At 47.3% G+C, this 27,226-nt stretch overlaps 2 protein-coding genes across 5 annotated transcripts in view; one reads left to right on the forward strand and one right to left on the reverse strand.

The window, feature by feature from the left end:
• Positions 1-27,226, reverse strand: part of LOC119164935 (complement C3-like) — a 71,573-nt gene that overhangs the window by 18,468 nt on the left and 25,879 nt on the right. For both annotated transcript variants that reach the window (XM_075873353.1, XM_075873352.1), the window contains 13 exons: positions 24,714-24,843; positions 23,808-23,861; positions 22,374-22,556; positions 13,086-13,230; positions 12,313-12,541; positions 8,915-9,124; positions 7,919-8,018; positions 7,587-7,688; positions 6,680-6,868; positions 4,774-4,849; positions 4,534-4,690; positions 3,817-3,903; positions 723-891 (listed from right to left, as the gene is read on the reverse strand). In XM_075873353.1, coding sequence (XP_075729468.1) covers positions 723-891; positions 3,817-3,903; positions 4,534-4,690; positions 4,774-4,849; positions 6,680-6,868; positions 7,587-7,688; positions 7,919-8,018; positions 8,915-9,124; positions 12,313-12,541; positions 13,086-13,230; positions 22,374-22,556; positions 23,808-23,861; positions 24,714-24,843 — 1,831 coding nt within the window. The remainder of the gene's footprint in view (positions 1-722; positions 892-3,816; positions 3,904-4,533; positions 4,691-4,773; positions 4,850-6,679; positions 6,869-7,586; positions 7,689-7,918; positions 8,019-8,914; positions 9,125-12,312; positions 12,542-13,085; positions 13,231-22,373; positions 22,557-23,807; positions 23,862-24,713; positions 24,844-27,226) is intronic.
• LOC119164937 (CMP-sialic acid transporter) overlaps positions 25,157-27,226 on the forward strand; it is an 81,669-nt gene continuing 79,599 nt past the window's right edge. Inside the window, exons 1-2 of one of the 3 annotated variants that reach the window (XM_075873356.1) lie at positions 25,157-25,310; positions 25,431-25,621. In XM_075873356.1, the coding sequence (XP_075729471.1) occupies positions 25,613-25,621 (9 nt within the window). In that variant the 5' untranslated portion in view covers positions 25,157-25,310; positions 25,431-25,612. Of the gene's footprint in view, positions 25,622-27,226 lie in introns of all 3 variants that reach the window. The other 2 variants (XM_075873358.1, XM_075873357.1) reach the window with 2 other exon arrangements.

The following is a 27,226-nucleotide window of genomic DNA, read 5'->3' on the forward strand; positions in this document are numbered from 1 at the left end:
GCAAAGTACCTGCAGAACCCTACGACGTGACATGCCCGCTTGCGCGTCATTATTGCAATCTTCCTTTCGTCTCACTTACAAACCACCATGAACGCCGGCTACGTGAGGTGGCGCTCAAAAGGCGACAAGACAGCGGTTATCGTTGTGGATGTGCAAAGACGAAACGGCTGCTTGCGGCAGCATGAGTGATAACCGTTGCGTCGGCTTTTCACTGACGTGAACCACTGCGATGGAAGCAGCACACGAAACGTTAGGGACCACTGTAATTGTGGGAGGCAAATGGGCACGCTACGCTTATTTTTTAATTACTTTACTCTCAGCAACCCGAACAACACCAATACATAAAGGACAAAAAGTTACCAACTGTCTAACTGACCGTTTTGCAAAGTGATTTGCAACTTTCTGAACGGAACTCTGTGCCCAGCATTGGAAGTTATTCAACATTGCCTAATTAAGCATAAATGTAGAACACAAGGAATCGCGTGGATTACTCAATCAGCAACCGTCCGCAACATGCATTAATCCACGTCGTCATGACGTACGTCAGCATAATTATGGGGCACCCGGTATATTGTGCGTTTATGCCTCACTTGACTTTGTCTCTAAACAAGGCTAACGATTATCAACTGCAAGACGAAAGTTCACGTTCGGGGCTATAGATAGCTGTTTCGGAACGACCAACGGAATTCTCTATGATGTAAGCAGTCGGTGTTGGAGAGTACCTGTGTCTTCGAGCAGATGGGCTTTCAGTGTTTCCATTGACTTTTGCCGGTCGGGTCCCGGAGAGAAGCTGAGGGCGTATGCCATCAGAGCTGCCACGTACGGAACTTTGATGTCGTCCAGTTTTTCCCGGATGTAGAACTGAGCACGTGCAATCGTTAGGTGTATCCCCTGGAGGAATATATCGTTTCAAAACATTGATAGGTGCATGCGCGTAGCAGTAGGCCTCGTTTCAGGCGATTCTTGACATTCTAGTCACATTCCATTGTAGAAACTTGTCTAGTTCGTTTATTTGTTTTCTACGGTTTTCATTGAAGTGTACCACATTTCCCAAATCCTAAACCCAGATTTTTTTAAGGTTTCGGATTCACCATCGAAAGCGAAAATCGACTATGAACATAGACGCTGATGCAGGGAATCGTTCTGGTGACGTCATAGATCACTAAAATTTGTGACATCAACATGATGTCGCTTTGAATCCACGTAACGTGATGTTTGGTAAAAAGGGGGGTTGAATCCCAAATGCACCATAAAACCCCGTAAGGTGCAGGAAATTCTCGAGGTGATAGGTATAATTGATCCGGATCAAAAAGATCACTGCACCATCTTCCGTAAGAGTCGCAAAAGCCACAGGAGGATTTCGTCTTCGGCGAATGAAGACCATTTGAATTTTGCGGCGAAATTTGTTTGAGATCACAACTCGGGCCTCGCGCAGCGCCGTAGTTGTCCACCGCTGGTGTCCGTAACCATATCGTGCGAAATTAGCAAATAAACCTAGTACCGATGACACAGTGGGGCTTCAACCTGGGTCCGCTGGGTGCCAGCCCAGTATTCTACCACGGAGCCACTTTTTTTTCTTTATTGCCTTCTTGACTACAGGTCAAGTTAATATGACAATCGCTATCACACGTGTTTCATGCGTGATAATGCGTCAAACAAAGATATTACATCTTCAACACAGTCGGTAGTCTTATACACATCTCGCACTTTTATAACAGCTTCCACGAAACACTCATTAACGGATAGAACTCTCACATCACAGTGTCTGTACGATAGCATACTACGCCAAACCGAATGAAGACCAAGTAAAAATATAACATCCAAATTTTGCACAGAACTATCACAAGGCAAAAGACGAATTCCATATGAAGTATAAGAGGTAAATCTTTTTTTTAAAGTCCTCTGTAAAATGTCCCAAAAGAAAATGGCGTTCTTACAATCAATAAGCACGTGTTCAATGGTCTCAGGTTTGTTACACAGGAGACAGCTGCTTCCCCATGGTACATACATGCCTCTCTCTTCAAGCCACGTTTTTACTGGCAAGGTTCCCGTATGAAGTTTAAAAAAGAAGGTTTTCACATTGGGTGGTATACACATGTTTTTAACTCGCTTTAGTACGTCATGACCAAATGATTTTTGATACTTTGAACGGTACAGGGGCACAGGAAAAACATTCTGTATTAGGTCTTTCATAAGGTGCTTTCTTTTCACATTAGTTAGGTAATCTATCGAAAACCTCGCCCTTAAGAAACGATATGAGAACACAACTTCGCGCAAGAGCGGTGACAAGGTGTGTCGTTCTCGCCTGTATGAAGATACAAAGAAGTCAGGCATGTGGTGTAACAGCGTTGTTTGAAATAAAGAACGTAAAAAAGAGTCTCTCTGGTCTCTAATGAGCAGGAAACGTGATGTTACTTGGTTAAGAAACAGATCGCACAGAGACAGCCCTCCTTGCTTAACTCGCCGAAACAAGTTCGTTCTAGATGTTCTCTCCTACGTAGAACTCCATATGAACGTGGCGAATATCCTGTGGACTTTGTGAATGCTATTACGCGTACAACTAAGTACTTGCAAAAGGTACATATTTTTAGCAGCCAGAAATACGTTGTATACAGTTGACCGAGAGAAAATTCATAAGCCACGACCGCCCCATCCTTCGGCGGTCGCGCGCAGTTCTTCAGCCTTTCCAAGGCAAAATGCTTCACTGTCTTGATACCTGTCCAATGGTACCCCTAGGTAACGACTAGGTGTCGTGAGCCACTGAATATTTCCAAAGGAACTGGGCGTGAGGTCCCAATTACCATGCCATAAACTAATGCTCTTTGTTCATTAAACTTCCACTCGTGTCACAAAACCTTTGAGTGATTTTTAATAACGAAGTGACACTCTCTCTATCAACAGCAAAAAAGGCAATATCGTGGGCGTATGCCAAAACACGCACTTCACATGACTGCAACCTGAAACCATTAATCCCTGTGTTGTGAATAACTTTCTGACACAGTGGCTCCAAAAATAGAGCGAAAAGCAAAGGACTTAAAGGACACCCCTGGCGCACGGAGGAAAGTACTTGTATGCGCTGTGAGAGTTCTTCATTTACAATTAAATTTGTGGTTGAACTTTTGTATGCCAATCTAATACCTTTACATATGATCGCACCAAGACCAACGTACTCAGCTAGCATGAAGAGTATATTGTGTGGAACCATGTCGAAAGCCTTGGCTAGATCAATTTGCAACATAGCTACTTTTAGAAGCGCAGCGTCACAATACTCCAAATACCACGTAGCCACGATGGTGTTTGGGACTTGATGGCAAACTTGCCTTAAGCAGGCTTGATGTCGGAAAAGCAGTCGCGTTAATACGACTTATAAAGCGTTTTAAGACAGAGGAAAAGTCAAACAATCGTCGCACAAGCTAAATAGCGTAACGAGTGGGTTGTCCAATGCTCCAACTCATTACAAAAGCTTGTTTTTTGTTCAGTTGTTAATTGTGGCACATTCCCACTTCAGGCATAATTCCTCATCGTCGTCAGCCACTGCACTAACAATTGGCACGAAATTCTTCGCAACAGTTAAGCAGGATACCACGCTTCTCAGAAGAATGGCAAAAAATAGTATAGTGAATGCCGGTCTACTTCCCTAAAACTTTTATTATTATTGCCGTTGTGGGCATCATGCAAGCAAGTGTGCTCGCAGCAGATACCCAATAAGTGTTTAGAAAATGCTCTGGAACGCCGCTCTTCTAGCTTTTTTTGTGACTGTGCGGCCTGCGTTTTTCTCTCATGACTGTGTCCATGCACAGTATAAGCGTAGCTCACCTGAGGCACAATAGGTGACGCAGCCGCACATTCTTGAAAGGAGAGCAGGACAAACGCAGTCATCGCCATTGCTCCATGAATGCTTCCCTACGCAACAATGAAACAAAGAGAATAGCCATGGGTCGGCTTAATACAACACGGTGGAAAAATAATTAACCTAGTGCTTTCAACTTAATTTGGGTATCGCGAGTTAAGAAACGGGTGTACGGAAGGGAAAGGCGTAGGCGAAATTACAGCGCTCGGAGTTTGACGCACCACGCTCAACTAACTCCATTGAAAGGAGACCGTAGCCAAGGAAATAGATATTCTCAAAACAAATGAAATATTCACAAGAAAATAAACAGAAAAGTGCAGACAAACAAAATATAAGCACACGGGAAACGGGTGAAATCAGTGCTCCTCAGTTCGAACAGCTTTCCCTAAGGGTGGAGCTAACTCGGATTTTTCGTGAAGTCCCACCTCCCATGACTCTCTGAAGAGAGCATAATTATCTACAAAGAGAGTATTCACGACTTACCAAGAAGACTAACATCCAAAAATAGTAATGTTCATCTGTTGCACACATACCGCAAAGCGAGCCACACTATAGCACTATCCATATTCATACATACGAAGCATCTACTGCCGATTTCCGTGCATATGGACATACATATTGCACAAACAAGCAACGCTATACGCGGGGTTGAGATACACTGCGCGGTACATTGAAATACCTACCAGCATTTCTCGATGTAAAATGGGATTCAGCTCCCGAAAGCTGCCATCGGGTTTCTGCTGAGCCGACAGCCACGATAATCCTTTTTCGATGACGTCAGGGCTTACGTCGATGACGTTTCGGGCCTCGCAGAACACTTTGAGCACGAATGCGGTCAGCCTGCCGAGACCAATGCATCCTAAGGGGTCACGTCTGTGTATGACTCGTAAGCGAAGAATTGATCATGGATGTAGTGGACTAACCATACGTTCCCTGGCCTCTTCTCAAAAGCGGCGAACGATCCGTCTTCGTTTCGAAATTTCAGCTCTCGCCCGTATCCTGCGCGGAATAGATTTCAGGAAACACGATGTGGCAAAATACGCTATAATTACTAAGTTGCTGCCTTTATGCTCCTGAAATGTTTTCTAAAGCGGAAGACAAAGCAGAGCACATTCATGAACCTAATATAATCTGCTTTCTGGACTACACAGGTATACGATCATTTCTACACACCTTAGGAACATATCTACACACCTTAGGAACAAGCGCAAAGGAAGGCTAACACAAGAGAGAGAGACACACATAGAGAAGAATGCCGTTAGTTGAACAGCCTTTCACACCCCATACTTATTGGTTTCGCAGTAGGTCATTGAATAAACACGTGGCATTAAACGAAGTGATAGGCTGCGCCACTACGACGAAGAATTGATTTGGCTACGGTGTTTTCACACCAGAATATACGTGTAGATTCAACGTGCGTTCATTATTCACTGCACTGGTTTCGAGAGTTCACACGTGAAAGAGCAATGACAATTGTTTGTGGCAGGGGTGTCAATTTCAGCTAAGCTAGCGGGCCACACTAACAAAATTTAATCTCCCCGTAAGGGCCCCGGTGACGAACTAGGTTGGAATGGCCATAGGGGGGGCGGGGGGGGGGGGAGAAAGTTTTTTTTTTGTATTTCATATATGGGTCATTTCTGAAGAGAAATTAAAGTCAGGTTCCGAGCATAGTGATACGGACCTCCAGAATGACTTTTTATTTCTTTATCTCTTTATTTCTTTCTCACTCCTGCTCTTTCTATCTTTCTTTTTCTTTCTTTTCTATCTATATTGCTTCTTTTTTGTTCTGTCTCTGTCTCTCTCCTTGACCCTCTTTTTTATTTTTCTCGCTAGTTATTTTTTGTTTCTTCGGATTTGTTTTTGTTTCTTTTTATTGCTGTTCATCTGTTTTTCCACGTTTCTGTCCATATATTTTTTTCTGTTTTTGTTGATCTTTCTCCTTTCTCTTACTACCTCGATCTGTCTTTTTTCTATCCCCTTTTCCTATCTGTTTTTTTTTCTATTTTTCTAGGTGTTTCTCTGTTTCATGTGCTTATTCCCTTTGAATTTCTCTATTTTTCTCGACGATAGAGCTAAGGGAAAATAGGACAAAAAGAACGGCAGGCAGTTTAACCAGTCTATAGGCTGCCGGTTTGCTACCCTGCGCATTGGAGGGGGATGGGAGAGATGAAAGATAGAGAGGAGAGAGGGAAGAGAGATAAACACAGCACATTCAGCACCACGCGCGCGCAGACGATAGAGCTAAAGTTACCGATACCCTAAGCGGCTTGGCTGTTAAAGCATATTGAATTACGCGATGAATACAATCACGTGCGGGTCGGCACGTCCCTATTGAAACGATCCGTATGCGATGTCCAATAATTCCGTATGTTTCCGTATGAATACATATGTTTCCATATATTCCGTACGTTTCCGTAAGATTCTTACGGAAACATACGGAATTATTGGACATCGCATACGGATCGTTTCAATAGGGGTTAGCGAGAGGCCCGCGGGACGCATGTTTCTGACCCGGTGCATAGTAGCGTTGAGTAATAATCAGCGTCAAATGAAACTCGAACAGTAACAAGCCTTCGCGACGGTATAGTGGGTTCCGTCCAGCTATCACCGCGAACAGGCGCGCATATATTGCCACAGCTGCCGAATAGTATCCGCGCGCGCCTATCAACGGTGATAACTGGACGGCACGCAATACACCATCACGAAGGCTTGCCGCTGATCGAGTTTTATTTGACGCTGATTAGTACACCCTTGAACTGGCCAAGAACCGGGTAGTTTAAAAAAAAGAAAGTCCTGATTATCGGATTGCCAACTGGTGGAACGGCTTACCTTCGAGCAGATATTTCAGAGCGTCCCCTCTGTCGGATTCGTTGAGCATGTTTTTGATCTTGAGATACTTGTAAGCGTATAGTGCCGGTGCCATGATCATCATGGTCTGCTCTCCGCATCCCTTGGGCATCGATATCAGAGACTCTACGTCCGCGATCGACGCTCCTACGACTGAAGCCGCTTCGCTGCCTGCGTTAACATATATACGAACGAGAAAAAAAATAAAGGCTTATCAATCAGCCATCGTTAGATAAAAAGTCACAGTTTCGGCACAAGGCCGAGCCAATCATTGCGATAGCAACACGTCGGGCTGTTATACGAGGTAATTGATTGATTGATATGTTGGGTTTAACGTCCCAAAACCACGCTATAACTATGAGGGACGCCGCAGTGGAGGGCTCCAGAAATTTCGACCACCTGGGGTTCTTTAACGCGCACCCAAATCTGAGCACACGGGCTTACGAGATTTCCGCCTCCATCAGAAATGCAGCCGCCGCAGCTGGGATTCGATCCCGCAACCTGCGGCTCAGCAGCCGAGTACCTTGGCCGCTATAGACCACCGCGGCGGGGCTGTTATACGAGGTAAGGCTAGGAGATTTAGGAACAATTACGCATCAATTTCGATTCATCCACCTTTGTAGGTGTTTTTACACTTCCGCTTATGAGCTTAATATCTGTTTTAACACTTATTTAAAGTCTTTCTGGCGGATCTCGGCTGTTAAGTTTCACTTATGTTAAGACGCATATGAAGGGCATGATATAGCAGGAGCTGCATTCAAAAATACTAGGAAAACTGCGTTATCTCGAGTGAAACTGTAAACGCTAATGAAACACAACAGTCAGCCTAAAAAAATGAGCGAACTCGATACATTTCAAGGTGACAACGACGCAAGGCTTATGCACTCACCTATGACCGAAACCGTGCACCATTCAGTGTCCGGCACCGTGTTATGAGGATAACGTGGAGTGATCGTTATCAACTGTCGCTGGTCGTCTTCCTCCAAGATATCTGATAACGAAAGATTGGCACATCATTACTATCATATTATGAGATATTAATATCGAATGTGTATGGACACATGCGGGCACGTGCTTGTGACAGGTGCGTAAATACAGAGTGATACGCATGCACAATTTAAAGGGAGCCAAAAAGCGCTTTTTAATGCACAGCCCCATACCGGGTTCTCTTTGAAGCCCCAATGCAGTTAACGGTGCGAAAATGCAAACAGTTCCACTGACCTCTGTACGCCTTTGTCACAACGGCCCTCTTTCGCCGACGTTGTTCGTTGCTTGGATCCACAATGAGAGTGAAGCTCTGTTCAACGGGCGTCCCCTCGGGCTGTCAAAATATGTTGCTATGAGATTTATTGTCATCCTCGCAACGAAACCTGCGTTCTTATTGCGAGAACAATTGTATGGGCACTCTCGACGGACTTCGCTGCTGTCCCGTATATGTATGCTTATGGATATATGTATACCCATATATCTGTATATATGTATATATATAACCCAAAAAGACGAATTTTCCGAGCAGTGTACCCACGGATTCAAACGTGCAACCCTCGCTGAGCTGGCGATGCGTTAAGCCATTCGGCCACCACACATACATCGTCCAGCGTATGGCGAGCTATTTACATGCACTGTTCACCGTAGGCGGGACGCACATCTCCGAGGTGCTCCAACGTGGCAGAGGTTTGTTAACTATCTACCGAGCGGAGTGCTTACCTGAGCCGAGAACCAATGTTCGTAGTTAAATTTGATTTCAAGACATGGCTAAAGTTTTATATAAGTAAAAGTAATACTTACAATTCCTCAAAACAAATCGCCCTCATGGCAATATGAGTTCTTTCTTGTGATATTTTTTTATTTACCCAAATGACGTCTTGAAAAGTAAATTACGCCTAACAAACAAGCGTGTGATGCTGCAGTAGTCATAATAGGGCATCTTTAAGCTCAGTTGAATCAGGTACATCCAAGGCGGTTGAAAAAAAAAAAAAAACTCCTTGGCTACATCAGTTAGGAATGCAGGTGAGAATAGTTCAAACTACTTGCTATTTGAGGAACAAACGATTGAGAGCCAGCAGTAGTTGAGAAATGTGGCATGTTGACCTTACGGTGATAATCAATAATTGAACTAGCGATGATCATCACTTGGCAGTTGTGGCGAAACTGACTCGCGTCTTATTTTCCTCTCCACACTCAATTCGCTAAGAACTCGAGAAGTATTCGGCTTACCACGACTGTCAGCGTCTTCTGAACATCTTCGAAACGGCCGTTACCTCGGAGGCTAACTGTGATGGGAAAGGTGCCCTGTCGCAAGGGAACTACGGGAAAGCTGACGCTGACGGCGGAATTCTTCGCCACTCTGAACCGTTTCTTGTGCGGCAGCCGGGGATGCTTGGACGCGATGCACAAGTCCGGAGCTCCGTTCAGGTAGATCTCGGCCTGTCGTACGGATAAAAGAAAAGTGACGAGCGCTTGGAACCGTTGCTACGTGACGTTGATACGTAAAAATTTAGGGATGCAAAGTAGAGAGGAAAAAAAATGTATCGTAGTGTGTGTTGTGGGGTGTACAAATTGTGGATTCTCAGCGCTCGTGGAACACATGAACACTGTCACGCGGTTGGGCAACTAACAAGTTTACTTTCATTAACCCCTTTTTTTACGTCGACGAGCTCCCCCATCCGAATCTAATAAGATAATCTTAAACAATATGCCTGTGCAACAGACAAGCATGTGTATAGAACAAATGTTTGACAATTTAGAATAAGATGTACTGCACTACCGGAGAGCACTATGTCGTCCTAGTAAGTAAACTCAAAAGGGTTAAGTAAACGCTTTTAAACGCGTTAGAGTACTTGGTACTCTACTACCATGGATATTTCATCATACACACGGAGTGAATGATGACGAGTGGGGCGTAGCTTCCGAAGGGTTTTATCGGTAAACCATGAATCCTCCGTCCATCCATCCGCACCTGCTGAGTGAATCATAGAGCTATAGGCGATCATATACCAAGAAAGAAATGCGTGTACGGACCCACGTCATAAGTAGCTTCTCCCCTAAAATACCGTCCCAGTCAAAGATGTTACTGAAATGTGTGCGGATAATGCACGAACATTCACCGCATCCTGTGCTTTTTAAAAGGAGTGGTTACGATTTAGAGTACTTGGTAGTCTTCTATGGGATAGCGTCCCGTGGGCCTCGTACTTGATAAGACCCGAATGTAAACACTTGACAGAAGTCTGTCTGGTTGGGTATGAAACTGGGAGATGATATAGACCCCAACCAAAAGTTTTGAAGAAACCCGACGTTTCGGAACCGACTTGGTACCTTCCTCAAGGGTGACTGCGTAGGCTATGTAGCAGCAGCGTCTTCAAAACACTCGAGGGTTGGCTAAGGACCCCCCCTCTCTCTCTCGTTTTGCCGTGGAGCGCAGTCCGTGTGTGTACACTGGGGGAAGCGTTCCAATAGATTTTCATCTCACCGTGAGTTGGGGTAAACAAATATCTATTGAAAATCGAAGGATGTCTATGCCTAAGCCTTTTGGAAACTGCTCGTTCGCCTGTCTGTTGGACTTCGATCCAGAATTAGAGCTTAACTTAAAAGGTGGTATATCCAGATAAACACCAGATTCGGATATTTCGGTAGAGTTTCAATGAATATCTCTTTGCAATGTCAAGAAAGCTCTTTTTCAGCTTCCAGTAGTTCAGCCTTACTTAGCTAAACCAATTTTTATGTGAATTATTTCCAGAGCTTTGTCCTTACAGTTTTTACCCTTCCTTAGCTCTGCTACTTTCTTAGCTTGGCCCTAGTAATTTGTGATGAGTTATTGCGTGCGTGTTAGCGTCAGTGTTAAGTTAGCGCGTGTTAGCGTAAGTTAGCGTGTAAGTTAGCTCATTAAAGTAATTTACCTTCTTAAGCTAAACGAGCCAAGCTTGGTTAACCTCCCTGCCTTTCCTCCATTTATCTCTCTATCTCTCTCTCTTAAGCTAAAATTGCATAGCTCTACACCTAAACAGTTTAGATTACGAAGGACACAGAATCACGTTTCAGTGGCTTCCAAGTCACTGCGGCATATTGGGCAACGAACATGCCGATGCAGCTGCCCGAGCAGCACACGAAGATGGTGAAGAAGAATCTATACCATTTTCAAGGACTGATGCTGCAATGACAATCCGAAAAATCACTAATGCAGAATTAAAATCCCTGTGGAACACCGAGTGCTTACGGCACACGCGACTGCATAGACTGGACACGTCTCGTCGACTCCGGCCTCCGTCTGGACTCTCTCGACTCGAGACAACGGTGCTTTGCCGACTATGCCTTGGTGTCGCCTTCACGAAAGCTTTCGACTTCCGAATCGACATAGAAGACAGTGCTGCTAGCGGTCATTGCGGCAGCGATGAAACTATACAGCACGTTCTCTGTCACTGCCCTCGTTACAGCGTGCAGAGACGGCAACTAGCTGCTGCGTTAGCTCGCCTTGACGACAGACCTTTGTCTGAACAATCAGTGCTTAAAAGCCGACATGATTTGTGTGCTCACAGAAAATCATTGAAGGCCTTACTGAACTTTTTGCGTGGCAGTGGCCTATTGTATAGACTATAGCACCCCAGCCCCCTTTTTTTCTTTTTTTTAGCGCGCGTCTATTTCCCTCTTCGCTTTCTTTCCCATCTTTCTTCTCCATTCCCTCTTCCCCTAGTGCAGGGTAGCAAACTGGATACCCCATTTTCGGGTTAACCTCCCTGCTTTTCCCTCATTTTATTCTCTCTCTCTTCCCTTCACAAAACTACTCTGTTTGACGAGACCGGAAGTGGGAGCATAAAGGAAAAAAGAAAGGTCAGAAACTGAAGGCTGCAGTGAAGTTAATTACCGGCGGTGGAAACCACAAGTGAATATAATAGAACAGGAAGCTCAAACCTACAGGCTAACCAGAAGTAAGACAAGAAGAGGACGCCAGAAGTGCATTAAAAGACCAGATGCGAAAACCGAAACAGGAAGTGCGTCACCTTCAAGTGCTCACGAGTGTCAGACAGCAGTAGTAGCATCAACAACAGCAGGTTCAGTGAAACTGTAATAGAGCGGCTGTATATCAGAAGGTAGAGAGCTCGGCGAGCATAGGCAAGCGCATATGGAAAGGGGGGGGGGGAGGAGACTCGATGCGCCAAGCCAGCCCCGTGCATTTCCATTACAGGGAGGGGTCTGAGAAGGGGGGGGGGCGTAGAGTGAGTCATACATGGACATGATAGGGGGGAGGGCACTGCACCGAAACTTTGCCCACCTACCCCCTAAGGGAGAAGCATGCGCACGTTATGTCGGCCAAAGCTGGTGCGCGATAGCCTGCTACTCCGCGCTGGAAAGAAGGTAAAGGGGAGAGAAAGAGTAATGAAGGATGGTGGAGAGAATAGGAAGAAGGGGTACGTATGTACAATAAACACGTAACCTAACGGTTTCGTTATGACCTGCAGTTCAGTGCTGTGCTGTAAGGAAATCGATAACCGCCTCTGTATAGCAATTGGTACCTCTGTCTCACTGCACACTGCTGACAAAATGCCCTTTTTTTTTTACCGTTCAGAAACGTAAAGCCTCGGTTTAAAACACAGTTAACTGCACAAAACGTCAGCACTCACGTCGTGTGATTCCTTGTCGTAGTTGAACAGGGTCGCCACGATCTCGACCTGCTCGTTTCTGACGACCGTCGGGGGAAAGGTGACTTGCAGGAACATGTCTTTGAAGGCCACAACCTCGACGGGCCTCGCAACGCAAACGCCACCGCGCGGCGACACCGCTACCGCCTGAACAGACCACGTCGTGATGCTGTCCGGCAAAGTGAAAGATTTGTTGTACCAGCCGTTGTCCCTGTAAAGCATGAGGGCCGCGTTGAGACGTTGATCGTGTCGTCCTCGTCATCTAATCATACGTTGGAAAATCGATTACCAAACTGATTGCCCCATCGTCCCTTGCTAGAAGACTCAACTCTCCCGGAATTCCTGTCTCAGCACTTTAACGACCGAAGGATCTTCCTTGTCAAGAGCAAGCCGGCATGAATTGAAATCAAGGTTTATATGGATTCATTAACCCTGCAGCTCCTGTCATGCGAGGACTGACGATCTGTGATCAATTACCCGATCGTTCCTTCATCGAACACCCACGTCTTCCGGAATTCCTACCTTAGCAATACGCTGGCCGAAGAATGAGAAGTGAAAGGTGTCATGCTGTAACTGTCTCTGACGTCCTCCTATGCGTAAAAGACAGGTACGGCGTGGCACTTTTTTCTTTTTATTATTCAAAGCCACTTAAAAATTCCTTGTCAAGAACAGCCGGCGTGCATTAAGATCAACATTCATCTGATTTGATTAATCAGCTCTTGTCATGGAAATATTGAAGATCTCTGATTAATTACCCAATCGTTCCTTCATCGAACACCGACGTCTCTCGGAATTCTTGTCTCAGCACTACGCTGGCCAAAGGATCTTCCTCGTTATTCCAGGCCGGCACGCCGCTAAACCGAGCTCTTAATAAGTCGGTGCTGTCCGTGAACGAAGGCACTAGAAGAACAAAAGGAACAAAACATATATAAACCACAAAGAAATATGGTTGCGAACAAAAATTTGCCGAAGTGTGCGACCGGGGATTGGAGCCTGTGACCCCTCACTTTGCACCGCGACCCGTAAAACTACTCCACCACAGGACATCCATCTTCCATAAAGGAGTGACCACATCAATGAAATAACTGTTATCATAGAGAGAATATCAACACCAATGCGTACGTGTCTCTGCATGCGGAAGACAACAGACTACGATCTGGTGACAAACCCAAAAAAAGATTCTTTTCCCAGTCCTCACCATCCCCCTAAAATTTTCCCAGGAGATATTCAACCATACTACCGACATTACAAGCACATGAAGTCTACCCAAAATCACATTCTTCGAGAACGTAGGCGGGTGAACTAGTGATGTCAAGCTGCCGGTAAATTGGCTCTTGATGGTTTCTTCGGCATTGTCGATAGTGTAAACGAACTAGCGATAGTATTACTATCTATATACTATTGATAGTTTATTCGATAGTGTATCAGTATTCCTAGCTATATCATCTTAGGTAGTATTACTAATTATATTGTTACGGGTAACGTATTTAATAAGTTAAATACGATGCACTGTGCTCGGCGAACAAGATGGCGACAGTTCATCAACAACCAGCCAACAACGTCGTCTTTCTCTTTCTTCCAGACAGGCTGTGCCGGTAGTTGCGTATCATAACCCCCCGGCGGTCGAAGCACCGTCTTGGTGCTTGAGCAACTCGGATGCGGTAGAAGGAGGGTGATAGGGCTTGAGTCGGGCTATGTGCACGATGTCACTCGAAGGTGACGATGATGACGTTGAATCGGCTGGCACGATCTCGTATGTAACGTCAGTCACCTGGCGAACGACGCGGTATGGTCCAGTGTAGCGTGACAGCAGTTTTTCAGAAAGCCCTACACGCCGAGTGGGGGACCAGAGGAGGACAAGGGAACCCGGTGAAAAGTGCACGTTTCGATGATGGGAATCGTAGAGCTGTCTTTGGTGCTCCTGTGAAGCCTGCAGGCGGCTGCGGGCGAGTTGGCGTGCGTGGTCGGCTCGCGCGATGGCTTCGCCTGCATACTCCGTGACCGAGGGCAGCAAGGTGTCAAATGGTAGGGCGGGTTCTCGGCCGTATAGAAGATAGAATGGTGAATAGCCGGCAGTGTCGTGACGTGACGAATTATATGCGAACGTCACAAATGGCAAATGAACGTCCCAGTCCTGGTGGTCGGCCGCTACGTATTTGGAAAGCATGTCGGTTATGGTGCGGTTGAGGCGCTCCGTAAGACCGTTCGTTTGCGGATGGTACGAAGTGGCAAACTTGTGCTTGGCCGAGCAAGAGCGCAGGATTTCTTCAACGACAGCTGATAGGAAGGTGCGGCCCCGGTCAGTGAGAAGTTGGCGTGGAGCTCCGTGTACTAAAATAATATCATATACCAGAAAGTCCGCCACATCGGTTGCGCAACTCGTCGGAAGTGCTCGTGTGATAGCGTACCGTGTCGCATAGTCTGTGGCGACAGCGATCCATTTGTTGCCTGAGCTGGAAATCGGGAATGGGCCAAGCAGGTCGAGGCCAACTCGAAAAAAAGGTTCAAAGGGAATGTCGATCGGCTGAAGGAATCCAGCTGGTAGCGAAGATGGCTTTTTGCGGCGCTGGCAGGGTTCACAAGCGGCGACGTAGCGTCGAACAGAGCGGGCAAGACCAGGCCAAAAGAAACGACGACGTACACGGTCGTATGTGCGAGAGACGCCCAAGTGGCCCGCCAAAGGAGCGTCATGAAGTTGGTTGAGAACAGTCGCACGAAGATGTGCTGGTATGACGGGGAGCAAGTCATGGCCATATGGATCGAGGTTACGGCGATACAGGATGCCGTCTTTTACCAAGAACATTTGTAGAGATGCGTCGCGAGGCCTTGACTCAAGCTTGCTAATGATGGTTCGCAGTGAAGCATCCAGGCGTTGTTCGTGGCCAAGGTTGAGTAGCTGCGTCACAGACAGAAGGTCTGGAAAGGTGTCAGTATGGGCAGCCTCTTCCACAGGGTAGCGTGATAAGCAATCAGCATCTTGGTGTGACCGCCCTGTTTTGTACGTTACGGTGAACGTGTATTCTTGTAATCGTAGGGACCAACGAGCGAGGCGTCCTGTGGGATCCTTGAGTGAGGCCAGCCAGCATAGCGCGTGATGGTCGGTAACTACCCGGAATGGACGCCCGTATAAGTATGGGCGAAACTTGGCGACTGCCCACACGAGAGCGAGACACTCACGTTCCGTGATTGAATAGTTGCGCTCGGCTGTAGATAGCAGGCGGCTTGCATATGCTATAACACGGTCATGTCCGCGTTGATGTTGCATTAGCATTGCTCCGATGCCATGCCCACTAGCGTCAGTGCGAACCTCGGTTGGAGCTGATGGATCGAAATGGGCTAAAATCGGCGGTGTTGTAAGGAGCGTCGTGAGCTGGGAAAAAGATGAGGCTTGATCAGCGCCCCAGAAAAACGGGGTGTCCTTCTTCAGGAGGTTTGTGAGTGGGCGTGCAATGACGGCGAAGTCCTTAACAAACCGTCGAAAGTAGGAGCACAAGCCCACAAAACTGCGAACGTCCTTTGTTGACTTCGGAACAGGAAAGTCCGTGACGGCGCGAATTTTCTCGGGATCCGGGCGGACTCCTGCGGCATCGACGATGTGGCCAAGTACGGTTATTTGACGACGAGCAAAGTGGCATTTCGACGAGTTCAGTTGAAGTCCGGCTCGACGAAAAACTTCAAGAATCGCCGATAAACGCTTGAGATGGGAGTCGAATGTGGGCGAGAAAACGATAATGTCGTCTAGATAACATAAGCAGGTTGACCATTTAAACCCTTGGAGCAACGAGTCCATCATTCTTTCAAATGTGGCCGGCGCATTACAGAGACCAAAGGGCATAACTTTGAAGTGATAAAGTCCGTCAGGAGTGACGAATGCGGTCTTCTCACGGTCCATCTCATCCACAGCGATCTGCCAATAGCCAGATCGAAGGTCGATAGTGGAAAAATACGTAGCACCGTAAAGGCAGTCTAAGGCATCGTCGATTCTAGGCAACGGATAAACGTCTTTCTTCGTAATTTTGTTGAGATGCCTATAATCTACACAAAAGCGCCATGTTCCATCCTTCTTTCTGATCAGGACGACAGGAGAAGCCCAGGGGCTACAAGAGGGTTCGATTATGTCTTTTGCAAGCATCTTTTCGACTTCCCGTTGTATGACGGTGCGCTCGGACGCGGAAACACGGTATGGACGTCGGTGAATGGGACTCGCGTCACCAGTATTGATGCGGTGAGTAACAACACTCGTTCGGCTTAAAGCCGTGCTGGCGAAGTCGAAAATGTCACTATAGGACTCTAGGACGTGACGAAGGGCTTCCGCTTGATCAGGAGCGAGGTCTGTAGGTACCATGTGGTCAACGTCGATGCCCGATGAACGTGATAGAGTTGGTTCATTGTCTGAGGTGCAGCAATCATCCACTCTGAAGGGTTCAACCGTATGGTCTTGTAGAGTAGTAATTTCAGCCAGGGAGATACCTTGTGGAAGAATTTGGGCTGTGAGGGCAAAATTGACAATAGGAAGGCATGTGCGGTTTTCAACGATTGTCAAAATGGTGTGCGGAACAGCGACGCCATGCGTAAGCATCACGGCATGAATTGGTGCCACCATGTATTCACCGTCTGGTACAGGTGGTGTAGAGAAGAGGTCGATATGTGTGACACAGTTAGGCGGAAGGCGTGCGAAATCAATGCAGCAAAGGCGACTTTGGGGTGGGTTGGTCAGATCAGAAAGTAGAGGCATTTCAAGGTCAAGACAGCCGGCTGAGCAATCTATAAGGGCCGAGTGAGCGGTGAGAAAATCCATGCCTAGAATTACTTCATGAGGACAGTTTTCTATAACGGTGAAAAGAACGGCAGTGCTTCTATCGGCGATAGTCACACGGGCGGAGCACATGCCGATAATCGCGGCAGTTCCCCCGTCGGCGACTCGAACGGCTCGGTTCGAGGCGGGTGTGAGAACTTTCTTTAGGCGGCGACGAAGAGCAGCACTCATTATGGACACATGCGCGCCAGTATCGATCAACGCGCGCACAGGTACATTGTCTAAAGTAACGTTCAACAGATTCCGGGTGGTCGGTAATGTCACACGAGGATTTCTTGCAGAGGTCGTCGTCAATGCAGCTTCACCTCCAGAAGCTGCACTGCCTAGTTTTCCGGTCGGGGGCGCTGCGAATAGGTCGGAGAGGCAGGACGGCGTTGTGGGGGCGAACGAGATTGACGGCGAGCAGGGGATGGCGAGCGGGCGTAGCGAGGTCTCGTCAGAGGTGCGGCAGGATCAGCGGATGTGGTCGGCATAGGGGAACCAAAATCAAATGTTGAGGACGCCTGGTGGTCAGAAGTGGCTTGGGTAGGAGGCCCATAGCGTGCCGGCGGAGCCCAGTGATTGCGGCAGTGGCGAGCAATATGACCAACACGTCGGCAGTTGAAGCATATGGGCTTGTCGTCCAGTGTACGCCATTCGGACAAATTGCGCTGTCGAGAGTAGTTGGAACCATATCGAGGAGCGGATGGACGACGATAAAAAGGCTCGGCAGAGTAGACTGGTTGAATGGGGTGGAGGCCGACATTCGATAATTCTTGACGAACGACGGCTTGTATCAGTGAGATTGTGGTCGGTGAAGGATCAGGCGTTGGAAATGGAGTAGCTACTGGTTGGGCTGCCTCGACCTCACGACGAATGATGCGGGTGAGGTTGTCACATCGGGGAACTTGGCGGACGGAGTCATCACACGAGGAAGTAGCAGCTGTGTTCGGCAGGCGCGTGATGCCGTGGGTGACGCGGCGGGCTTTAGCCTGTTCTAGACGGCGGCATTCTGTCAGGATCGTGTCGATGGTCGTGACATTATTAAAAACCAGCAGGTTGAAGGCATCGTCAGCAATGCCTTTGAGGACATGGTTAACTTTTTCGTCTTCTGACATGCGCTGATCGACCTTGCTACAAAGCGCCAAGACGTCAAGAATGTATGACACGTACGATTCAGTAGACGTCTGGGCGCGAGTGGCGAGAGTCTTCTTGGCAGCGAGCTGACGACCAGATGAATCGCCGAAAAGATCACGGATCTTCGATTTGAAAAGATCCCAACTTGTGATTTCGGCTTCGTTGGTTTCGAACCATGTCCGCGGCGTGCCGTCGAGGTAGAACACAACATTGGCCAGCATGAGCGTCGGATCCCAGCGGTGGGTAGCACTGACTCGCTCGTACCGGTGCAGCCAGGAGTCAACGTCGATGGTGCCGTCAGCGGAGAAAGTTCCAGGATCCCGCAGGGGTGGCAGGGTGACGTAGGTTGTTGACTCAGATCGAGAGACCGGTGGGGATGAGGCACTGGCAGTTGAAGTAGCCGAAGAGTCCCCGGTGTTGCGACCACTGCGCGTCTCCATCGAGGTACGGGAGTCGTCCACCTCCACCAATAATGTTACGGGTAACGTATTTAATAAGTTAAATACGATGCACTGTGCTCGGCGAACAAGATGGCGACAGTTCATCAACAACCAGCCAACAACGTCGTCTTTCTCTTTCTTCCAGACAGGCTGTGCCGGTAGTTGCGTATCAATATTGTAATAATGAAGCTTCTTTCGACTGGTGATATCACCAATTCAACTTATGCAATCGTCTAGTATTGGCAATGCTCAGATCGTTTTATTCATCAGTTAGTTTTGGTGATCAAAATAAGTTATTACCACAGTGACACTGCACGAATATCACCATTGATAAATTTATAATAAAAAGCAAGCAGTCACTTTTCACCAAGAAAAGTTACTTCGTTGTATTATTTTTTTAAATTTAGACCACAAAATGTAACAGAAATTTGAAGTCTTGCAGTTCCATCACGTGTGTCGGCCTCTTTGCCACTACCACTAAGGCATTCAACTTAATGATCCCGCGACAGCCAGGTGTTCTGGTGAAGCAACACAAGTGTGTCAATGTTCGTGCTTTCCGGCCTGCTCCTCCTATATTGAACGATTTCTCAAGCCGCGGGGAACAGAAGTTCTGTAGGTACAGAATTTGCTGGGATGCACAAGTGTTTTTTGTGAGAAATTCGTGAGCAAAGCATGGGAGTGGGTGAGAGTGGAGCCGACGTTTCAGCAAGTGAACTTGTTGGCGTTTGGCTTTTGGAATTGTTGGCTGTTGAGTTGTTGGCTTTTGGAACAGGTGACGTGGTCCGCGATGCCCGCGGTCGCAATTCGACAGTGGCCATCGCGGACCACGTCACCCGTTCCCACGTCGACCGATCCCATGTCAACCGTTCCCACTTCCCCCATTCCCACGTCACCCGTTCCCACGTCACCCGATTCCAAGAACGTCACCCGTTCCCACATGACCCGTTCCCACGTCACCCGATCCCATACACGTCACCCGATCCCATGCACGTCAACCGATCCCATGTCACCCATTCCCACTTCCCCCATTCCTACGTCACCCGATCCCACGTCAACCGTTCCCACGTCACCCGTTCCCACGTCACCCGTTCCCACGTCCCTGTTTCGGTCCGCGCGAAGGTAATGATGAAACGACGGAAGCCCAAATCACAGTTGGAATTCTCGGGGTGAAATTGCGATGCCGTGTGAACGCTGGTTGCGGAGGCATCTGAATTTCGTCCCATATCACATGTCTGATCCGTCCGCGATGACGTACGTTATGTAAATACAGCTTTAGAAATTTCTCATCGGAAGTTTTCACATTCCCCTTTTGCCTCTCTTTTTGAATTTTTAGCCCTTTCAAAAAATGTGGGGGTATTGCCATGACTTCCAGAATTCTAAAGTGTTGCTTCTACTTTCCTTTTCATGTAACTTTAGCGCTGCGTTCGAGGTTGCTGTTCAGGACTCCTGTCGCTGCCTCGCAAGGAACCACCAAATTAGACTTCCTGCTGCAGCTTCGTTAAGAACCACCTACTGCGTAGCTGGCTCAACTTCAGTACCCAATGGTTTTCTCCTCAGTCGCCAGCTTTGTTAATCAATAAAACAAGCTTTGGCACGGTCTGCGTCTGCTCTAATCGAAAACGCCCGCTCTTTTCGTCGTTGGCCGAGGAGTGTTGCCAGAAATGTTAACTGTTTTTGTTAATATGTTTTATTTCTGCTATGCAAGGAGAAGAGAGAGAGAGAGACTTTATTAATTTCTGGCAGATTGCTGGGATGGGCTCCCACCTAGGGGCCAACGGAGAGACCGTGTCTCCCGGCAGCTTCCTTGGCCTGCTGGATCGCTCAAAGTTGTTTGTCTAGGCCCGAACTGAGCAGCGCAGTCCGCCAGCGCGCCCGAAGGTCTTCATTGGAGGCCGCGACCCCAGACTTTCTGACTAATGCTGGACATTCCCATAGGATATGGTCGAGAGTGGCTCTGGTGGTACAGTACTGGCATAGATTAGAACTATAGACGTCAGGATATATGTGGTGCATGATGACAGGGTTCGTATATGTGCGTGTTTGTAGCTGTCGCCACTGAACGGACTGGGCCCGATTTAGCTTGGAGTGAGGCGGAGGGTACTCCCGCCTTTGCAGTCGATAGTGTTGAATTATGTCATTAAGTTTAGTGAGCCGATCGTCCCATTCCCACACCGGCGCAGAAAGGTCCGTTGGGGTGGCCGCTTCGCCTGACGTGACTCGGAACGTAAGACCTCGAGCCACGTTGTGCGCCACTTCATTCGGATTGGTCTCCGCGTTACCTAATGATGTGTGGGCAGGGAACCACAAGATGTGTACGTATTTGTCCGCCTCGTGAATTTTGCCTGTATTAAGAATCCGCAATGTCTCGGGGGAGATTCTGCCGCTGGCGTAGTTTCGAACGGCTGTCTGCGAGTCGCTGATTACGCAAGGAGAAGGTGCTCTCGAAAAACTTTATTACCAACTTCAGTTTTTAGCTCTGACTCGATACACCCGCCAACCTTTTACGCCATACCGCATGAGAGCTGGAACAGCTAACAATATCGGTACCGGTATAGTTCTTTCAATGGGTCGGCAAAGCAAAAAAGAAAGGGGGGGGGGGTCTTACTGAGAAGGACTCAAGAAATGTATCTTGTGCTTTGAACTGGCTAAAACACAAACTCGCCAACATATTGCTCACCTGGACTTACTCAGACTGACATTTACGGCTTGATCTGACTCTGAGTTAATCTGACTGAGTCGAGTCATGAGTGAGTCCACCGACCTAGGTTGTTTTTAAAACCGTGGATCATTCGATAGTCACTAAACGATGAATAGTGTAGACAGTACTATCGATAGAGTTGCATCAATAGGGCAAACCCACCTCCAAAAACAATACTGCCAGCTTTCCTCCCTCCGTGCGTGGGAGTTACTCCTGCCGACAACTGACTCCCGTATTCAGGCAGAGCCGATTAACTAGGCCGAAAAGGTCATGAAAAGCTACTAGCCACCACCATTCGAACCACCGGCAAGCTAAAATCAACGATGTTGCTGTCCTTGGCTATGGTTATTGTATAGCGGAGCAGTTAGGCTTTTCGTTGTTTCATTTCGTGGAAACCGAAAACTCCACCTAGCAATACCATTGCCACCTGAAGCCGCATGAATCAAGACCAACCTAATTAGGTCAGGCCTTACTAAGTTAAGCCTAATTAATGGTGTCTAATTCCTAACCTGATCAGGGTTAAGGTTATCTTGATTAAGCTGAGTTTGACAGTAGTTATATTACCTGACCACATTTCAGAGCCATAGTTTGCCTAGCCAGATTAAGCTAATCAGACTAACCATTAAATTGTTATCAAGCCAGTCGTCATCAAGCCCTCTGTAATCAAGCCAATCCTACTTGGGTGATACGATCATTTTTATTAGCTCAATCAAGCTGAGTTAAGCCGGATTAAGACAAATACAAATCGAGTCATGGTTGATTAAGCTCTGCTGATGAGCTTCTGTCGGATTAAGCCACACTTGATCAGGTCACGCCTGCGTGAGCTAGTGGCAGCGTGCCCCTACCGATTGGGTATTAATTAGGTGGACCACTATCTCTACTGTTAGCCCAGTTTTGCTCCACTAGGGGAAGCTTCTTAAATTTCTCTCTCTCTCTCTCTCGCTATCGATAATATACGTTTAATTCGACGTACTTTCACCGGATTGGAATGTGCGAGCGCAACAGTGAGCGAACGCGTCGGCGCATTCGTTGCCCTCCGGGCTGTTGTAGTGGCGTCGGATGATGTCCTCCCTGGTAGAGCAGTGCCTCCGTAGTCTGTCCGGCATGGTGCCCACGTCACAGCAGAGTTGCAGAAACGGATTGGACAACTGAAGCCCTGGTTGAAATAAAAGTAAAAGAGTGAACAATGTGAGGGTGAAGTTGAACTGGTTATCTCCTAGTAAACTCAGCTAGTCAGTCCATGAAAAATTAACCAGGTCATTTATGCATTCGCCTAGAACAGCATGACAAAAAGTTGGGCCACTTTCTTGGGATTTATCTTGATGTACGTTACAGTGCAACACTATAGTCGGTTAGAACTTTAGAAATCAGCGGCAAGTTCTCCTCAAAGGCGGATGCACACAAGCCTGCACTAATGGGCGTGTACGCCAGGCTGACGTCATGAGCCGGACGGCCATTGACCCCGCCTGCCGAGAACGTCGCCAAGAGCAAGTGGGACTATTTCTTTAGTCGCTGAGCTGATCAGCTGCCGCGCTTTGGTCGTCTGGACAGGGCCTCCCGTGACTTCTTGAGTCGTATGCAACTATAGGCGTGGACAAGTAAAAAAAGAACATTGAGCTGACTCTCAACTGATGGTATTAAAGAATTGTGAAACATACTCATGTACCAATTAGAAAACACGTGACATTCCTAAGCCTAAGGTGACTCTAACCATAGCGCTGTCCTTTTATTCTCGGTACAATATATTGATCCTTCCCCAACCATTCGGAAAGCGGTCAACATCGAGCATGATTTTGTACAGCTTCAAAGAACGGAGGCATTTCCAAGATTTCCGGCATGCTTTGCAGTCCTTCCATGACCCGCCCACCTTTGGGCAAGGAACGATGCCACGTGATGGTATCCTCACGAGGTCGTCCCCGTGACTTCATAACATCTGTCGATCCGTGACGTGAGCGCTTGTACAGGGTCACGTGTATTGAAGGCGAGCCTTCGCAGTAGCTTACGAGACCGTCGCGATACATCAAGGTATCGTAAAGCCTCGCACAAGCCTCGCGGACGGGATAGGCGACGGGATTGACGGTGCCTTAAAAGCTTTTGAGATTCACTCAGGTGGAAGCTTTCAAGTAAACCAGCTGGGTCAGGTTAGCAGGAAAATATGTCACACTTCTACGCGTAAAATGCGTAAAATAACCTCGGCTGGTCAAAAGTAATCCGGATTCTCTCACAGCGGCATGTCACGTAATCATGTCGTGGGTGATTAGTTTTGCCGTAATTTGATTTAAGTTAAACACTTGTCTGTCAGTGAGCCATGCTCTCAACTATGGCTGCAAAATTAAATAGCGTGTCTTCCTCTCCTCAACCTCTTCTCTTTCTACTTCTAAACATTTGCTGCACGCCATATTCTTACTTGCGTCACGGACATCCCTCTTGCGGCGATGAGCCTTGGCAGCACAGCTGTTGTCTGCAAGATGCGAAGACGAGGTACAACAGTTTAATCTGTGCGGTTATTGACGACATCGTAAGCTAACAAAGGGCTTAAACATTATTTGCTGGAGAAAAACAGATAAGCCTGTACCAATTCACCCAAATCAAAAGCCTAAACAAGTCATAATACGCTGGAACAATTATTTACCTTGAACACACTTCGCAATGCATTTGACAATACGTTGCGACTACTTAATCTACCAGCTCATCGTAATTTCATATTTGTAGTACCAGCCATACAATACGAGTAATAAAATTTATGTACGAGGATTACATAGAGATTCTGAAGGCATATCGGATGGCAGAGATGACCCTCTATCTCCACCAACAAAGCCATGGTAGTGTAGCGCCGGGGTGGTGGTGTGCGCATGCGCGCATGTGTCGCCAGCAGTGACCACAAAAATCGCTGGCTTTGACTTCCAGAAATTATGACAAAAATGAAAAAGAAAATGGCAGGAAATATCTGGTGAACGCAAAAGGCATCTTTCTATAGAGGAAGCTTTGAGAGAGTATGTTGATCTATATTCAGTGAGTCCTGACTGGCACGCATAGCACTCTCTATATAGATACCCATTAACACTCTTTCAGATTCCACGACTCTCCCACAATAGTACAATGATCTCGTAAGAGAGTTCGCGTATTCTTTGAAGAGAGTCATACAAGTGGCAAGTTAAGATTCATACATAAAAAGAAGAGTGAAGGCAGATTTATTTTTTTACCGTCGCCTAAAGAGAATTACAACAACTCTAATACTCCAACGAGTGGTTGTCGCTGACTCGAGCACTGAGCAATGCTTTGGCGAAGCGAACCATACCCTTTTTTTTCTCACCTGATGTGATACTGTCAACGGAATTCTCGGCCGAGATGACAACGACGCCAGCGTTGGCGAAAACCTCGTCCGCCGTGATACCTCCGCCTGGCCCGCAACTGAGGTCGTGCGACCGAAGCGCTCCAAATAGCTGTCAAGCAGGGGTGCATAAGGAAACATTGTTAAAGGAACACTAAAGAGAAACAATGAGTTGTTTTTTATTCATAAGCTGCACTCCGAGAACTCTAGCGTCATAAATTTCACTATCATAAGTTCATTATTGGCGGAGAAAAACAAAGTTGAAATTTGTGGGAATCAAGGCTAGCCCGCCGCCTTTGCGCGGGCTTTGCCGCCTCTTTCTGCGTTCTCATGTCCCGACATGACTATCCTCTCCTCCGCGGTCTTCCGCGCTGGGGGAGCGAGGAGTGACGTTTAACCCCTCTCAACTATCCTCTCCTCCACGGTCTTTCGAGCTGGGGGAGCGAGGAGTGACGTTTAACCCCTCTCAACCTGTAGCGGACGTTGACTGTGGCGCCGTGCGCGGAGTTGCTCAGGAGTCGAGACGTTTCACGCGCGCGCGTCGGGACGGCGAGGGAACCTCTCCGGAGACGACATGGGGTAAGGACGCACTTCTTTTCCGCCCGTCGGCTCCATTTGTTTGGACTCGTTCGGATTTTGCTAATGGCGCCTTGCGCCCGTGGCGAACGCTTACATTTTGTCACCCTTTCCGAACTCTAGGCCGAAGAGCGGTGCGGTGTCCTATAGTGCTTGGCCAGGCTACGCCAACCCGTATCTCTCCGAAGCCAACGCGAGTGCCTTTGCCCTCACTCGAGTAACCGGGCCCTATGTCCCGGTGTCACCGTGAATCACTTATACCACGGAGACATGGTCGTGGCACTCCTGCATAGTACTTCTCGCCCATGGCGTGGGTAGGCCCATTTGCTTTCCCACCGCGCCTTTTGAAACGAGCTGTATTGCGTTTTGGTGTCGCCGCAGACAATACAGTATTACGACCTTGAGCAGTACCATGTTCTCGCCACGGCGACGGTTAACATGTGCCCGGCGGCTCGCTAATACTGGACCCACGCAAGTGGCCGTAATTTATTGGAATACGTGTACAAGTTTCCTTTCAAAATATCTTGCCGTAATCTCCGCGTGTGAGATAAGAAATTCCACGATGTATTTTTCATATTTTCACGACATTGGCTCTATGAAATTTTCTAAGACTTCGTATACTAAGTCTCTGACGCCCACATATGACAATGTACTTCAATTTTATCGACTAGAAGCTACATAGGACCCAGTAGACGCATTCAAAACTGATGGCGTCACTGTGTTTTGTGCGGGAATCTCAAGGTGGCGCCTCCACCCGGAGCTTGTTTTCGACGGGGTTTTCTCGCTTACCTAGAGTCATGTTGTGGTAAAAGTGGTGTTTTCGTAATTGTGAAATTGTACTTCACTAATACGCAAAAAGAGCGTTTTACACTTTATTGTTCCTTTAACACAGAGAGAGAGAGCAGCGAGAAGAAAGGCAAGAGTGTTAACCATGCGAAAGTCTGGTTTCTACTCCTGCTCTCAAGGTAAAGAAAATAGTGTGAGAAAGGGAAAAAAATGAGGCAGCTTCGCCTTATAGTGGCGCCAAGCCTGCAAAAGGTGAATAGCTGGGCAGCCTTTCTTGTTTCACTTCGGTTTTTTTTTATTTCCTCCCCATTTTCTTGTTATCCTTTTCCGTTGTTCCTGTCGTTCCTTTTTTCTTTGTTTCTGTTTATTTATTTCTCTCTCTCTCTTTCTGTTTTTTATTCCTATTTATCCATTTGATCGTTTTTCGCACTTGCTTTCTATTTTCTTTTTTTTCATTTATATATCTTGTTTTTGCTTGCGTTATCCCCATCTCGCCAAGTTTTTTGTTCTTTGTTTCTTCTGATAAATGATAATCATCAAGGCACTCGAACAACAAGAGATAGACCACTCGGCGCGAGCGGACACTCAATGTGCTGCACATGGACGCCATGACGCTCTTCCCTTTCACCTAATATTCCCTGGTGAATCGCGTCATCTAACGTTTTTTGTCACCAATCAGCCCAACAAAAAGTTTCACTGGAGTGTTACGGAAAGATGATGACAGCATACGGCAGCATACGACTGCATGGTCCCCGTACAGCGCTTCGCACTTAAGAGAGGTGGCAGGGGAACACTGCACATACACAGAGGTGCACTCGGCCACTGAGGAACACAATTTAGCGGGCACACAACACTTTGATGTCGAAAAGTTCTCTTGGAATTGCTGAAAAAGAAGCGAGTATTATTCGCAAAAGTTATCTTACACTGCAGTCGTTCCTTAGAGACAATTTTAGTGAATCATGACGCCTGACATATGATCAGACAAGCTGGCCAGCAAGTGATAAAGGAGATTTGCGAACGAAAGCTTGAGCCCCGAGATCCGTACAGAAAATCATTTGACGTTCGAATTATAAAGTATTTTTGGGGGTTGCACGTTGCAATATCGTGATTTGGTTAGGGTTGAGAGACACCCA

Source organism: Rhipicephalus microplus, chromosome 9 (assembly GCF_043290135.1).
Source record: "Rhipicephalus microplus isolate Deutch F79 chromosome 9, USDA_Rmic, whole genome shotgun sequence".
NCBI lineage: Eukaryota > Metazoa > Arthropoda > Arachnida > Ixodida > Ixodidae > Rhipicephalus > Rhipicephalus microplus.